Source organism: Anguilla anguilla, chromosome 4, assembly GCF_013347855.1.
Source record: "Anguilla anguilla isolate fAngAng1 chromosome 4, fAngAng1.pri, whole genome shotgun sequence".
NCBI lineage: Eukaryota > Metazoa > Chordata > Actinopteri > Anguilliformes > Anguillidae > Anguilla > Anguilla anguilla.
In genome coordinates this window covers 31,706,619-31,724,613 of record NC_049204.1, presented here as the reverse complement: position 1 = coordinate 31,724,613, position 17,995 = coordinate 31,706,619, and the positions used below count along the sequence as shown (strand labels likewise).

The 17,995-nt window shown below is 39.5% G+C and overlaps 1 protein-coding gene across 6 annotated transcripts in view; it reads right to left on the bottom strand.

Annotated features, from left to right (window-relative positions):
- ntng1a (netrin g1a) overlaps positions 1-17,995 on the bottom strand; it is a 107,218-nt gene that overhangs the window by 28,287 nt on the left and 60,936 nt on the right. For all 6 annotated transcript variants that reach the window (XM_035412607.1, XM_035412608.1, XM_035412609.1 and 3 more), the window contains exon 4: positions 3,470-3,642. In XM_035412607.1, coding sequence (XP_035268498.1) covers positions 3,470-3,642 — 173 coding nt within the window. The remainder of the gene's footprint in view (positions 1-3,469; positions 3,643-17,995) is intronic.

The following is a 17,995-nucleotide window of genomic DNA, read 5'->3' as shown; positions in this document are numbered from 1 at the left end:
AACGGCATCTGTTTGTATAAATAGCAACCAGAATAATTAGGAACTTTGATAATAGAAATAACTTGGATTTTCTTCGCTATGGCAAGGTGACCACCTGCCCTTTGGATAATATTAATTACAGAGCCCTGTCTTCACTTAGGAAACTGTTCTGAAGTCTGTCTTAATTACACCTGATCACACCTTGCAATGATATCTGTTCAACGGCAAATTATTATATTAACCTGTGGCTAAGCAAGGGTTTTAAGGGGGAAGGGCATGAGAACGTTCATGGCTTGATATGAAAATTCTGTTTAATATTAACTAAAGGATGTGGTGGCTGAATTATACTTTGGGAGGGAAAAAAATATTAAAAGGGTTGAAGGTTCTGAAATATTCTCACAGGTTCACTGTGACTTAAACACACAGGTACAGTATAATAGTGTTTTTTTCCTGATTACACGGGGGTATGCCCACCCCATCCCCAAGCTATTATTGCAATTAACTTACTATGGATGATTATTAAAGTGCATCCAGGTGAAACTGGTGGAGAGGTTATGAGCCACAACGTGAGGGGAGGGGGGGCAAAATCCGTCTTATCCATAGTGACAGAACCACACTGCTTGATCTTCGAGAGGAGGGGAGTAGTTGGGGATAATAATAGCAGGGAATTTGCAAGACATCTGGCAGTCGCACTTATGCACTCTAATCAAAAACAGCAATTTATAAGCCACAGAACATAGTAGCACACGTAATCCTTGGCCCTAGCTAGGACTGCCTTCTGCAGACGTGCGTCTCTTTGCTTTTCAGGAAACCTGCCCGAGCCTTCACGGTCGGGGTTAACGTTGGAGCGATTTGTATTTGTTGCACATGAACTTCTGAGATATCCTTGCGCCCAAATGGGCAAGATGACCTTCGCCTCTCCTGCAAAAGCTTTCAGGTCATATTCATGTGATGAATCACATTAGAAAGCAAAATCTTCATAGATCCTATTAGCTCTACTTTATGTGGAAAAATAATACCGTAACAGAGAATAATTAAATGTTAAAAAGCTGTAAAATCAATAAGTCACATAAAAGCTTATATCATGTTCAGCTCTTATCCCCACAGACAGGAGTACAGGTCAATGAGGAGTATTAGACCTTTGTGAAATCCTCGCTGGGACATGTCTCCTCTTTATACTTTTATCCGCAGTAATTCAGAAGTTCAATCTGGTTGATCTGAAGTTCTGCATGTTGTGTTTAATCCAGCTTGAACAAAGGGGTTTAATAACTGGATCTGTGTTCAATACATATACCTCAGTCCTAAGTGAACAATTTCCACATAGTGGAAACAGAGGGCTTTTAAAAAGAAAACAACAACCCACAACATTAGAATAATTCATCTTCTCTGCTCTGTTCATCTTAGATCAGGCATTAGCTCATTTTGTGATAATAAGATCTTTGAAACACTTCAATAGTGTGAATGACCATGATATAATCTACAATGAGCCATTTTTTATTTGTCTGGGGGACCAATTATAACACTGCCAAGAAAGTGTCACATAAATTTACGTGACAGGAATTGGCAGCAGTGTATTTAACACTATGTAAACACCATAGTGGGTTGTTAGCAGTATCTGGCACAACCACATAACAGCCTTTAACAGGCATGGGGAAGCTCCAGGGAGCGGCATGTGTCTGCGCTAGTTTCGGTTTGCATAGTTATTCAAATACCCGCCTGCCTACACAGACCATACCGGCGCTATCCACACACAAGTCGACATAACATATTTTCATTCTGTCGGAAGTTTCTCTGTAAAGTGGAAAAGCCACGGGGAATTGCGGGGAGCTCCTCGAGAGACGGTCGGACAAGCTCACGGATGACACATTGAATCAAAGCGCTGGAAAAACAGAGAATTCTCTGCTAGCTCGGAGACCTGGGCCTCCCGGCTCCCAGCATCCTTCGCTGGGGAGACCAGTGCCGCTGCAGTGCAGCCGCTTGCTCCCACATTGCCCCTGCAAAGTGGGCTGTCAAAGATGATTCCCAAACTGATCCTTCTTCTTCTGCGCACTGACAGTCAAGGAAAATTCCTGTATTGCAGAAGGAAGCCTTCACCGTGACAGAGAGCAATTTCTCCTCCTCTGCTTCGCTCCCCTTATTCCCTCTCTCTCGTACCTTTTCTCACTTGTACAGGCAGGCATTTCCTTCCTCTTCAATTATTGGATATTGTCTCTACATAGGTGATTTATTGCACCCATAATCGTATCAGATGACTTGATGTGTAACTCAGAAATGCATTAAATCCTAATTAGATTTGTACTTTTGACTAATTTGTCTCTATACGGGTGCCATATGTTTAATATCCTCTCAGCAAATGGGAAAGCTTTGCAGAACCGGCTGATCTGTTTTGCAATGAAAAAAATTGCATTAGTAATATTCTCCCATCAAACACATGTGTTCACTTTTTCCCCTTAGAGGCGGAATCACATTGATAGCTTTTTTTTTACACCATTATTGCATTATAAACTTCTGACAGAAGCCTAATAACAGCCTGCAATGGGACTAGGCTTCATCACCTGGGTGCAGATGTGACTAAATGCTGGGTTTTTAATAATGTGCTGTCAATCGGAGCCCCATAACCTTCATCCTACTGCCTCTCACAGAAATAAATAAATGTATGCTACCGGGCAGAAAAACTAAACAAGGTGTGATCCTGCAACACCGAATTAACAAAAAAGCAAAAACAAATCAAAGATAGTCCGGATCAATTAAAGAAAAAAGAAAGAAAAATCTAAAGAAACGGACAATAAGTACATCACCTCTTAAGGACATCGCCGCATAAATACGTGGGTTTTTTTCTTTTTCAGGATGGGGGAGGGAAGTGTGGGGAGGGGACACATTCTATCCTTGTCCTTAAACTGCGAATTGCCCCATAGTGCTAGTTGCAGAAGCATGCAGCATTCATTTTAATGGAGGTGGCTTATTCCGAGGAAACTGCATTCAGGGAGGCAAAGTGCCCACTTGCCACCATCTGGACAGTACTGGGCCGCATGCAAGAAGTCCCTGAGCTGGGGATCCTGGATGCATTAAATTTATAAAGGCGATGAGCCCCCCTGCCTGAATCCACAGATTTGACAGATGTGGCTCAGGACTCCACCAAGATTAGGACAGGGATAAAGACCAAACCCCTTTCTCTGTGTTACAAAGATTGTCACATGGAAATAAGCAAAAATAGCAAATAAATAAAAAAACAAAGAACAAATACAAGACAAAAAGGGTGAGCGTCTGCTCGAATCCTCTGCGGTGCAAAAGGTTGTTCATTTAGTAAATGTTTTTTTCCGACAGATGAAAAATGGGGAGAGGTGCGGGGCATACTGAGAAGATCTTGTGTTCAAACGGGGGAAAAAACCCAACGGATTACACAGGCCCCCGTTGTCATTAGCGCCCCATTTAAGCGCGGACTTCCAGGCACGCTGCCTGCATCATGGCGGTGCGCATACTGGGTACTCACAGATATTTGCTGTTCCCTTCGGGATCGGAAGATAGGAGCCCGCACTCCATGCTCGGCCCTGGTAATTTTTCTTGCATTTCCCGCAGTCGGGGCCTGTGGTGTTGTGCTCGCACTCGCAAGTCAGTTTCTCTTTGTCAAAGACACAGCTGTTGGCGTGAAGGTTGCACTTGCACCTGTCAAAAAAAGGAAAAATAAGCATCAACACTGGTCAATTTTGTATTGTGGAGTTCGATGAGGGGAAGATAAAAAAAAAAAACAGTCAGAGTCTGAAACACACTTCAAGGCCACAGTGACCTTCAGAGGCATTTACATTTTACAGGACACATATTTGCATGCAGCGTACTTTCGTTTTCTTCCACAGCTTCAAATAAGATGCACGATAACTTGCGGGGGAAAGCTATTTTGCTTCATTATTTTGTTCTTCTGGGAAACATAATTAATTTGTAATTGTCCCTGTGGAGAAAGCTTAATAGTGGTCACATTTGTGGTGAAAAACTAAATGAAACAAGCTTAGTGCAATTTATAAACACTGAGACAGAGCATAGTAAAAAGCATCTTCATAGTCATTTCCCTGTGAAGTGAGCTGAGGAACCTAAGATTAGCGCTATCGGAGCATTTATTATGATAAATTAAAACATAATGATGCTTGTAAAAAAATAACTTCAACTGCACACTGGAAGGTGTAAAAACTAGGACAAATCAATGTCTCTCGACAGCTTCTCTTCAACCCCTCCAAAACTACATTTCCATGAAAGCTACAAATGCTGTTAAAAATAGATTGGTTTTTTGTGTAAATAAAAAAGCTAATTTTTTCCCATTATTTCACATAATACATGTATTTGCAGTTTTATGCATTTTTTAATTGCCTTTCTACAAAATAGCACTTGCCTGTGGACACTCCTATTCTGTATAATTCTACTGGGGTCAGGAAAACAACAACCTCTCTAAATTCCTAAAAACACATTAGGCAGAGAGATCCTGTAATACAAATCCGGCTTTCTAAATATAAAACTATGCCACAGATTTTATTGCATGGAGACAAAATGTTACAATTATTGCATACAACCAATTTCATTCACACAAGAAAGAGGAACTGAGGTGGCTGTGGAATTATTGGCTTTATCAGTAATCATACTCTCCTGATGGGAATTTGTGTACAGTTTGATATCATGTATGTTCTGGGGTTTATGGAGCATATCTAGAGGTCCTGTCTCTTATTGGAGATAAGAGAAGGTCTAACTCACTATGGACCTGCAACCAACACCCCACTGTGAACATGAGACAGACACATTAAAGACACAGTGGGAGGTAAATTCATTTTAATGGACCTCCTACCCTTTGTGCCATTTTTCAGAAGAGATGAATAATTCCCAATTTCCAGAAGGAGAAAAATATGAAAATATCTCTCCTGGGAAAAAAGGATGTATATATATATATATATATATATATATATATGTGTGTGTGTGTGTGTGTGTTTCCCATACTATTTGGGTGGGCCACCCAAATAGATTTCCCCCCGTCCAAAAATATTTATTGGAATTTAGTTGCTTAATTCTATAGGCAACACACTATACTTTAGTATTGGCTATTTCTTTGTTTAATTATCTGTGACATACAGCCAACTTTCGTTTTGCAGCATGAGTTGGCCCTCGTCCCTCCGTCTTGTAGCCAGCATATGTAGAGCAGAAGAGGGAGGACAGTGCCTGAACGAGAACATAATTAGAAGGACAAGTCATGCAACTGTATCTGTGTCAGGTATGGAAATGTTAGTTTTTCATATTGGTAAAATATAGCTGTTTAGTTGTTACCCAACGTGTGTTCAATGTCATCTGCCCTACCAAAGACTGAAAAGTTATCAACATTAATGGATGCTAGCATTTAGCAAGCATCAGCATTCATCCAGCTAATGTTAGCTTAGATAGCTAATGAAAACGTAAACTTTTCACTTATGACAGAGATGAGTACAAATAAATTTGTCTAAAAAAAGAAGTCTAGAGGAGGGGAAGGAGGAGGAGGAGGGAAAATATGCCATAATATTACTGTTATAGTAACAGTTACGGTTAACAGGCCTACTTAATTTAATTGAAATTAATGAAAATCATTTTGGTTAGAAATGAGGGCATGTTGGATATCAGGCACCAATGACTTTAAAGCCCTTAACTTATGTTTAGAATTTGTATGTGATTATATTATCCTCCAAATCAATATGATAGCATAAAGGTTGGTCTGGAACTGACCCCATTACTGCAAACAATATTTTAGTTTGGTTCCAAAACTCTACTGATTTTTAAGGGACTTCTTCAAACTCTAACCTGGCTGTTCTCTTTGTGAGGCTTCAGTGGTTTGCATCTTGGCAAACCCTGCGAGGTTATGCTGGTGTAGTCTTTTTCTCACGGTAGTCTTTGAAATATCTATTCTTATATCCTGGAGAGTGCTCTCATCTGGCAATTGAAAAGGGGTTCTTCTTCACAATAGTATTCTTTGGTCATCAAGAACAGCGGTCTTCCGTGGTTTACCAGGTTGTTTGCGATTGCGTCCTTGCTTCTTAAAAACGTACCAAACTGTTGATTCTCACACCCAATTTATTCGGATTTTTCATCGTCATGATGGCCTGCTTTACTGTATATGCAGATAAGATATGGGAAAAAGAAAAAAACCTTATGATTCCTTGGAATGGGGGGGCTATGTATAAAAAAACTCTGTAATTTCTATATGGTGAAGCCAAAATGTATACAAATACCGGTTAATAAAAGCTGAGACTATGCACTCCAACCACATGTGAATTGTTTGATTACAAATCTAAAATTGTGGAGTACAGAGCCAAATCAATAAAAAATGTATTTGTCTCACACATTATGGACCTCACTGTATATCCATATCCTGCTCAGAGAGTAGACTGACTGGAGAAGCATAAGGATGCGATGGAATCATCAGAGGCTCCTTGGTTGGCGACAGCTGGTGTTGTTTATGTGCTAGCCACTGCTAGCTTCCAGCTTTAAGATGCTTAGACTGATCCCCGGAGATAAATATGACAATTTAAGGAGCAGCTCTCCTAAACCAAATAATTTGACTTTGATCTAGCATCCTAGTTATCTGGGACACACTTGATTCAGGCTCAACGATGATTATAAGCATAACAGGTTGCTTGATGTATTTCATTTCTTCCATGCATGTAAAATTCACACAGCATGAATATGGGCCCATTATTAAACCTATTACCGCACCGTGTGGAAGGACGAGCCTGTAGGAATTGATGTGCATGATGCACTGAACTGCTCTTCGGTGACAAATGACTCCGGTCTCCCTGCAGGTATACATGGATGGCATAAATGATAGGTCATTATTCTCCAGAGGGGCTGATTTGCATCTCATTATCAAAAGGTTTTCCATAAGGGCGTATCAAGCTCAAGATCTTCTTATAAAGCAACAAGGGCTTACCTACTACAGACTAATCTTTAACAGGCATCTTAATGTGACTGTACAAATTTGACAACTTTGCTCATGCTCAATCAAGAGAGCTGCATTGATTCGATACAATATATGATGTTGCACCATATGATAACCTTGCTGTACCTAATCTTTTCAAGAGTTTCTGAATGGCACAACATAATCTAATAGGATGGTTTACTGCTGAACAACATGTGCCGGGGACACAAAAAAGGAAATCACTACAATAGTCAACTTGTGCTTTCCTTTTCTTTTTGGTCAGAAAGTGCATCTTGAAATTTCAGTCAACTTTTAAAAATATATAGATAACTGCTAACAACCATTGGAAGCCATTGCTGAATAAAGTAAGAATTAACAGCAGTTTTGCATTGGAAATTCAGAATGCAGAGAGCAGTTGGCAGTTTTGTTTTTTTAAAAAATATAGCTGGGAGGTATTAATTTCTACAAAGTTCGCTTTTGTTTTAACATTTTCCCTAAACGGCGGGTACATTTTAATTACCAGGCCCAGATGATGCAGCAGAATGCAGGCGGAATGATGACAGCGCGCAGGCTTGGGCCTGGGGTCTTTGCCGTCGGCATGTTTGCACTGAGCCCAGCAACCAAATGCTCTCATTTCACTCTTATCGCCAGGGGAGGTACAGCTCAGCAACAACTTAATGGGTAATGCTGTAAAACTGTATTTAATATGGCTTTAATGGCATTTTCCTCTCATGGGTTCTACAACAATGAACGCCTGTCTTTAATTAATACAGGCTGCTGCCTCTGTCAGTTAAATAGAATGTGCCACATTCAGATGCACCCTGTCCTTAAGTGAACATTTATTGCGGATATAAAACTTTTTCTGTGATGCTTTCAACTATGCAAATACTGATGAGTATGGAGGGCAAAGGGTTGGATGACCCTTACATAATTACACTGAGGAGTCACTAACACCCTCCCCCAAACAGATGAGACAATGAATTCATAGTGTCAAGTGAGAAAAAATACCTACACATATGCGCGCACATACACACAGCGTATAAATAAGAGCTCTAAACTGAAGATCAGTTTCCATCTTTGCTTTAAAAATACATAAATACATACAAACAAATAATATTAAATAAAAATTATTTTATATCTGTCAGGAAACATCCTCCTTAGGGATCAGAAAAAGGAATACAAATTGTTAAAGGGTGATTTATTTATTTATTTATTTAGAAATTGAAGTGCTCTGCCACGGAAGCCCACACCCTGCTAGCCCGGAGCAGGAGGCTGTGACCTCCACTGTAATGGAATTCTGATTGGCAATGAGAGAGCAGGGAACATTATTGCACTTTCCTCACGTAAGGTAAGAAAAATAACAGTTAAAACAAACCACAGGAATGGTGAATTCCGGATGAGTTCTTTTAGCAAAAATAACAGCAACTCTAAGAATTCATGCTTGGTTTTTCTTCATTTCTTTTTTAATATTACCTTCTCTTTATTTTTTCAGGGAGCAATAAAAGAACTCAGGCTTGTTATTCAACATAGTCTAAGCAGTCAGCATCAAAAGGGTATTATAATGGTGTACTATATGTGAACTAGGCTGATCACAGACTGCAGTAGGTATGAAGTTATGATTATGGTAATAATGTAAATACTAATGTTGGCTATAATGTGCCAACATCTTTACATATCTACGGCGACTGACTCAATAGAACGTTACGTGAAGCATGGTAGCTGTAGATATGGAGATTTGGTTCATGTAATACACAGTAACCTGATGGATCACTTCAAGGTCGTTATCTACATGCTATTTTTTCTTTGTGCTCAAAAAGACACACGTTGCAGTTGATATCCTATGCTTTTTATTTTCCTATATTTCTAGCAGCATAACATAAGTTTGGCAGAACTTAAAAACTATGCAGCATGCGTTTGCATGTTATTTGATGGATGTGATTTACTGCATTATTGAATACTTTACTGCATGATTGAAAGATGGCAAATCATTTTTGTTTAAACATTTTAGATGTCCAGATCATCAACTAATAAATCACTCAAATAGTTCACTACCACAATAGAACAAACTGAACATGATTCATAAAAATGCATCAATACATGTACAGCCCCCTCACCACAACATTGAGTAAAATGACTGTAATGTGGTCCTTAAATGAGCTAAGTGGTAGGCAATTAAAATTAATCATACATGCAGGTGTTATTGTAATCAAGCTAGTTACATCAAATTAGGTCAAATATCCTGTAACTAAATGTTTGTTCATGTCACCATGAAACTAATCTTGCAAATGAAAAACAAAAGTGTCAGCTGCATGATGTGAGCCAAAAACAAAATACAATTAACAGTAGAAAAGCAAATGTAAAAAGGATTTGTTGCATCCTGAGGGTTGATGCAGATGATTGGTTTTGTGATCACTGGGGTGGAGAGACTCTGTGATTACCATGTCTTTATAACTAGGACAACCCCTGAAACAAGTTTCCATCTCATATTTATAGTACTGTCAAACACAGCAGCAATTCCTCCCCAAAACACACACACACACACACACACACTCTCTCTCCCTCTATCTCTCTCTCTCAAACATACACACACGCACACACTCATACACAAACACACAGACGTACACTCACAGACACTCTCTCACACACACTCTCTCTCTTTCTCTCTCTCTCTCTCTCTCTCTCACACACACACACACACACACAATTGGCAGTCATATCACGTCTGAAGTTTATGTACTTCCACACTTCAGATTGCATTGACAATAAACAAAACTTCATTGAATCTTAATTGTTTCCTGAGATCTGTCCTCTGGCCTGGACTGTAGAATGTAAAAAACAGTCACTTTATTTGGTAAAACAAACCTGCAACATGAGACTGACAGAGAGTGTGCTGTGGTTATACTCCATGAGAATCTCCTGAGGACTGCAGATTCACAACTCTCATTCCGAACTCAAATTAGGAAGAAAGCGAAGCCTGAACCATTTCAAACCTCATTACCAACCGCAACAGTAATTGTTTCGAGCACTTTTGTGATTTGTTCCGTGATTTTTGGAGTACTGAATTGAATCTGAAGACTTGAGTCAGAGAGAAAAAAAATGCACATGTGCACTCTCTCTCTCTCTCTCTCTCTCTCTCACACACACACACACCAGTATCTGGAGAGCATTTACAAGTTAACACGTTGCAAGAATATTACATTTGCTATATGGGAAATCTAGTCCAATGAATTAGTCAATTGAAATCTCATGTGGAATAAACGGATGACCCTGAAGCTTGACTTTTATGGCTTCTTGCCTAAGCCATTTCACTCTGTTTGGATTTAGCAGTTAATGATTTAAAGGTAACAGAGAGTACACAGGAAAACACACACACGCACACACACACACACACACACACACTTACACTTATATATGCCATGTTGGAAAATCTCACCAATTTTATTACATCAGTACTAATTCAGTGGAAAACCATATACAATATAAAATATAAAGAACATACTGGCATATAGGGCAATGCAAGACCTTGAATAGACCTTGAATTGAAACATGATTCAATAGGTTAATTTGCATTAGTGTTTTAGTGATGTTACATATATACTGGCTGATACAGGAATGTTGCAAGACAGGTCTAGCACTGTTGATCACGTAAATCAGGTGAGAGCACTTACGTTCTCCTACACTGTAAGTCGCTCAGGGTGAGAGCATCTACTAAATTAATGTAATGTAATACGATAGGATCAAATGAAAAATTCTAGCCCATACATTTTAAATGTGAATACATTAAACAGACTATTTTTAATGTATGGCATTGTGCTGTATGCATCGTGCATGAGTGCAGATTCAGATCGAGGGTCACTGAAGCTGCGAGAATGGATCTGTCCATGTCTTTAGCGGGCGAGGCAAAGCAAGACAGAGGCTCAGTTCCACTGAGTTGAAGAGATCAATGTCTGCTCTTTCCCTGATCGACCCCTGGGACAGCCTGCAGAACCTGGGGGGTTAAATGACCTCTTTGATTTTCTTAATGAAAGCCAGAGCAGTGGCACAGTATGTAAGCCATCACATACGCTTTCACCTGTGATTCTATTTTTTTAAGCAAAAGAAAACAGTGTGGTGGAAGTCGATGCTTTTCGCAGCTGGAGGGCGAACCTCACAGGGGCCTCGTAAGACTGTCATATTGAGGTGGGGACATTGATCAATTTGGGGTAGGATGCAAGAGTCTGCCGTCGCAGTCACATCTTCACCCGGGATACACAGACGCGCGTTACACCATGAGGGTAAAGCGGTGGGTCCAGAGTGCCGTGCTTACTGTTCAGAACTAGCAGTAGAGGAGGAGCGGTCTTAACACCCACAATCCCCTGTGGCAGCAGTGCTTTAATGCCATATTCCTGCTCATAAGAGGAAATGAAGGGCTGGGGGCATGATTCCTGTTGAGTAAAACACAGGGAGCCTTCCCCATGACAAGATTAATGAGGTCAATGCCAGAGGTAACAGATTGAAAAAAGGAGTCTCTCGGCTCAATATATCAGAGTGATGGACTGGCACCACAGAACTGGATTTAAAGACCCTGAATACTGTGTGACATTTGACCACGTTGCACATTTTCATTATGTGTCCAACCTTCAAACATCAGACTAAGCATCTGAAAGGCTTTATGATTCTACAGCAAGCATCTTTGTTAAGCTTCCTTTCCCCACAGTTATGCCAGTGCCAAATAGTTGATATTCACGAATTGGTGTAAAAACCAACATTATATGCATACTGGATGGGACATACTTAAATGCACAATGTGCCATATTTTGGGATATTAAAAAAAAAAAAAACAACTCAAAAATTATTAAATAACACGCTCCAGGTGCTTTCATTTGGTTCTTTGTTTTCTTGCTCTGCTGAGAATTCCAGCTAAGACCAGCTGGGATTCTAAGCTGATTTAAGATGGTTTAAGCTGTGTTTGATGCTATGACACTTCTAGCTGGTCATAGCTGGTCTGTGGCTGGTTTATAGCTGGACAGAGACGCAGAAGGCTTTAAAAAATTGAATATGGGCAAACAACAGTTCTGCAATCCTGATCCTGGAAAGCTACAGGGTCGGCTGGTTTTTGTTTTTATCTTAGTCAACTGTATAATCAACCACTTTAAATGATAAATTAAGTGCTGAGCAAAAATGATTGGAGACCTTTGCCATCGATTCACAACATGTCTGTGTAATTTGCTTTCTTGTGACCTCTAGTTTATCACAACGATAAAGCAAATGTGGAAAAGGATTTGAAATCCTGTCAAAAATCACATTGTGCCATATGCCTTAACTCCCCATTTGTTAAAACTAACTGCAAACAGTATATACCTTGTGCTCCAGCTGATATCTCCTGGAGTAGTAGGGTAGCAATTTGCTAATTTCCTGAGATGCGGAAACTGATCTGTAATGCAGATGGCTCTGTTGTCCTCTGGAATTCCTTTGCATAGTTCAGGTAAGCAAGATGTTTGATGTCACAGTCTTGGCAAATAGGGATTTTCAAAACAAAGAAATGGCACTTTACTCCAGTCATAAAAAGCACATAGCTCTTAAAAATAAGGCAGCAGGCATAAATCCCTATGGTACTGGTGATCATAGTCATAATGCTGCTATGGAGGGAAAAACTCCTTCTCTACAGCAATTTTCTGCCAGGGTGACTGACAGTTATTGCAATGTATTGTGCGCAAACTGGCTTCTCAAATTGGCCATTTTATTGTGTTGATGGATACTTAGTTTGGTGTAGTAAACTGTGTGATTTAAAAATGGTAATTTCTTTCTCATTTGACTTTAAAAAGCTGGTACCAAAATATGAATGCATCTTAGTAAACGGTAAACTATGCAATTGGGTGCAGTTTGACATTTAGCCATAATTTCACTTGCTTATTTTCAAGGGCAGTGCCTGTTTCATGAAATAGAAACTTCTTTTACTCAAGAAGTTCAAAGGACTTTCCAGGATACCAGGAAAATAACAGGATATGAAAAATGTGGCATCATTCTTAGCTTCCCCTGATTTGAATACTGCTTCGGAAGTAGTGGTAAACATGTTGACATACGGCCACATCTCCGCTTGTATCTGATAAAAGATAATATCTCATGAGATCCGTGTCATGTTTATGTACTTGGAAGCCAATTCGGCCACACGGCTATAGCCAAGTCTCTGCATTTCTCATGATTAAAAGCACTAAATCCATCAGAAAATCTGTAAGATATGCGCAGGACCCTGGCGCTCTGCGCTAGATGTCCAGAGCATCATGTGCCAATGAGAGCTGGTCTACAACATCCCATTGCCCACAAGCCGCAATTTTACCAATAAACTGAACTTCATTCCGTTTTAGCAAGAAAACCGGAAACAGAAGAATTACATGAAGTCAACTTATGATACCAAAGATGAAAAACCTTTGTTTAAAAACCAATGGTTAATTTAATCATATATTGTCAGGTACATGTATTGTATGTATGTACTGTTATTGTGCATTTTCTGGTTCAGTGTTTATTGACCAAAAAAGACACATTGGAAGCTCATGGCCCGGATAAAGATGCAAATCAAAAAACTGAAGAAAAGTCTGTCATGTTGCACCATGAGCCTTCTGGTTTGGCTCACTCTATATCTTCCCATGTGGTCACACTGACGGCAGCATGAGGCTTAATGTGCACAGGATGTGTGTCTGTGTGTATGTGTGTGTTTGTGTGCATGTGTGTACGTTTGTATGTGTGTTTGTGTGTGTGCGTGCGCGTGTGTGTTTGTGCACATGTATATGTGTGTGTGAAAGTGTGTGCACGTCCGTGCAAGTGTGCGTGTGCATGTGTATTAGTGAATCAAAGGGAACGGGTGACAGTCAAAGTGAAGGTGAGGTCAATGTGAAGATTAGTCATTAATATGTGACAAGAAGGAACATTATGTGGTCTGAAGCAGGCCCAGGAATGGATTGAAAAAGCGCTGTTACATGTCTAAAAGTGCTCTCCATTAATTATATGGGTCACTCCATGAATCTTGAATGCAGTCCCAAAAAAAAAAAAATGATGCTTCTTTTAATATGACCAGCTTACTGGAGTACAATGGATGAGAAGCGCTCTATTTTAATGAGAGAATAAAGGACATTTTATAAATGAGCCAGCAGCAAACTGAATTCCCTCATAGAGCTTGCTTTCTCATAAAAATTAAAACCTTTTACATGAATTTCAATAGAAACCAATAGTTCCAACAGCACCGATCGAGGAACGCCTTTACTCTGCAGCTTTGTTTCTGCCAAAAATCTTCCCGAAACTGGGAGGCTGTCTTTTGTTGCAGTTCTGAATGAAATCTGCCAGTCTCAAAGGTTTTATTTAACTTTAGGCTGGGAGAGACTTCCCTCCCAAGCTATTTTCTGTTCCTGTTTACTTGCCAGCTCGAGGATTTGAATTCTCCGTTACTGTCCGTGTGGGAAACTTGTCATTCAGGGCACATCGGGTCCAAAGCCCCAAACCCACAACATAAAAATTCAATTACAATGTCTGTGAGCGCTGCTAATTTCACAGTGGGATGCTATAAAAAAATCAATGTATAAAATCAGAGCCATGTTATCGACTCCGCTGTTTCTCAAATGAGACAATTAGTGATACTTGTGATGCGTCTGTGGTTCAGGCTTGGGGTGTACGTTTGCGCATCTGTGCCTGTGCGCGTGCCTGTAGGCAGGAAGAGAAGACAGTGGAAGGCTGTGAGCCTACAGTACCTGCCATTTGTATGCAAGATTGATCAGGGGAGAAAGGAGAAGAAGAAAAAAAACGGGTGGATGAGTGAGCTGAATGTAAATGGAGGCGCGGTGAGAGCGCCTGAATTTATCCAGCCTGTGAGAGTTGAGGCTGTGGCTCCCGTCAAAAGGTTGCTATCTGTCACGGCAAGGCTGTGAATTCACCGCGCTAATCTGGGACCTCAGACACTGATCTCCAAGGACTCTGAAACAGAGCGCTTCCCGCCAAGCGACTTGCATCTGACACCCTTTCCCCAAAGGCACAGGGGTGGCACTGTTCCATTAGGACAGGCGGATAAAAAGCTCCCCCTTCCTATTATTTTCCCATTTTCCTCTGGCTCAAAACATTCTTCCAGACGCGTAAAAGGTTAATTTGTAGGTCATATCCATACATGTGTGAATATGTCCTCCCTCTGCTTTGCCACTTAACTTCTATGTGAGATAGAGAATATGTAAAAGAGATGAGACAAGGTGTAATCGGCATCATGAATCAATTCAGGAAAGCTGAGGAAGCACTATACTATACTATCTTACCGTAATTTAAGTGTTCACAAACAGTTGTGGTTGGACTACAGTTCTGTACTATAATTGTAAGGTTTTTCTTTTTTTGTTTTTATTTTTGGCGCTGTCAGCATTGCTTCTTTGAGGTGTATTTCAAACAGACTCCTCTGGAGAATGTGATTATTTCTGAACCTGGCTTCATGAGCTAAACATGCACCTTTGATATGCTGGGGATTTATCCCTTTCCTTTGTGCAGCAAGGAGACGATCACACTAACATTTGACTCTTCATCCTTTCAGCTTTTGGAGAAAGAAAAAACTTTTTTTTAATTCATGTTTGGTGTGTTGGTTCCTGAAGTTAGGTTAATAATTGTGTGCATGGGTGCACCAGATGCCACATTTCTCATTTATTCATTTCCTGCATTCCATACAATATTTTTATACACCTGAACGTGATGTCATACATCACACAGCATATCTGTGTGTTCCTATGCAATAATCCCAACCATAAAAAAATCACCAGAAAAAATATCAGGATATATCAGAAATACTTTCATTTAATTGCCAGTATTCCTTTTTAAATTGTTTAAATTGCAGATAATGGGGTACTTACACTAATTATGTAGGTGTATTACATGTGTATCTCCAGCATTTTTTTATGACTACAGCTGTGCTGCTGGTCCACAATAACAAAATACAGATCACCCACAAAATATTTTTACAGCTAATAACGCTGAACAACTTTTTTTTCTTTTTTTTTTACAGTCAAACAACTTTTCCAATTCCCCTTCATAACATGTTCCATCTCCAGACACGGATTGGTCAATACAGCATTCCAGCTGTGTCATAATATATAAAGTTGCATAAACAAAATATAGTGGCAGCTATGATACAACACACCTGTTCAATTATTACTGTGTATAATATCACTGCTCACCTTTAACAAGAGATTAGACTATTAGCTATTGCCATCGCCCAACATTTGGTGGGCTACATCTGAGAAAACTCGGAATAAAAAATATAAAACAAAAAATGTGCAACAAACTAGGACAATAATGTGGACAGTTTTAACATTAGGCCTATGTTTAATAATAAAACGCATCTGACGTAGCTGTCCGTGGATAACATCAAAACGTAACGTTTTGTGTTGGTGTTAAAAACAATCTACTGCTTGGCACATTCACCACTTATATGAATGGCAACATCCAGACAATAAACCTTATGTGAAAAAGTACCTTATTAAGTTAACTAGTTAGACTTTCTATTTTTTTTTTTGTTGTAATTTTATAGCAGCAGCTAGAGTGATTGACAAGTGAAAAAGGTGTAGACTGCTTGCCAAGTTTGCATAATCAGATAGGTGAGTGTGTAATGTAATGGTGCTACTATAAAATTCAGGAGTGCATTTTAGCTAACTAGATAACATTAAGTTAATATTATCTTGGCCATCTTCTCTCTGCTTTCAATCATCACAGAAAAGATAACGTTATAGGCTTTATGTCTGGGGTTAGCTAGATAGCTACACTAATTGTCCCACTGAAATGCACCAAGCTTGGTAACCATCCAGTAATGTTGTTATAGAACTATATTTCTTATAGTGAAAGAATGTTATTGCATGTTTTGAACATTGGTGTCTTTTTTATTTGGCGATAATGTTAATGATATTACCGCCATTTTACAAAAGCAAAAAGGCACCTGAGGCTGTGAAAATATTATGAAAATGATCATGACAAAAGGGGTTAGAGGTACTTCACTTTGCATCCTCTCTAACAGCGCCCTTTAGCCATGACTACATTCCCAATATAGCACAGCCTCTCGTGCCTTATTGCTTAATAAGGCCCATTCTATAGGTTATGCTGCAGACCAACAACTGAAATGGTTGCTCACTGTTCAGTGAAGAAGTCTGCACTAAGCTCAGGATATGTTCTTCTGTTACATGAATATTAACAATGTAAGTAACCCAACAGGGCATCTGTATGCCAGAACCAGTCACTAAATATTGTACAAATTATTTGTGAAATTGTACACTCTTAAGATAACCTTTCTTATTTATTGCTCCTTCAATCCAATTGTTTTGACAGATGAAACTTTCATGCTCATCCAATGAACAATGCGCCTTTAACAGCTTTCCCAGCAAATATTCTACAGCAAGTCTGATTGCATGAGCAATGGCTAGAGAGGCATGGAAGGAACTTTATCATAGATGAAAGGTGCCAAAAGCAAGTTCTTGATACTTGACGGCAACTGATGGAACAATAAATGCTCAGATGAAGCTAACCAAAAGTAAACAATCACATGCTACCATTTTTTTGCATTACACTTCCATTTATGTAATTTTAGTGATGAGTTTAGTGATGTGACATGTTGAGTGAGTTTCAGTCCAGCAAATGTTGAGATAAATCCTAATTTTGGGTGAAAGACTATTTCTCTCTCTGAGACAGACTTTCTACAGCTAATCCATTAATTCTAGGTATATTTAAACAAAATGTTTTTGTCGGTAGTGAGAGAGGAGAGTCTTATTTTTTCAAGTAAAATTATTTTTGAGATGCTGTGAGATGCATTGATATTCATGTTTGTGATTTTACCTCTGGGAGAATTTATGTGTGTAATGTATCAAGTCACTCATTTATTATTTACAAAAAGCAAAGCTCCTAATGAGAGCTAATTAAACATCTGAGCAGAGTCATGATTGGCAGGGAACACGTCTGCATGTGACATGCATCTGGTTGAGCAAGCAGAAATAAACCTGTCCCTTCAATTCATGATAAGAAAGAGGAGCGGTGGCCTGACGCTGCCAGGCGCCATATGCAAACGACTGGAATCTGCCAGCTGGGTCTTCCAGATACAGCACGTCATACTCGAGCGCT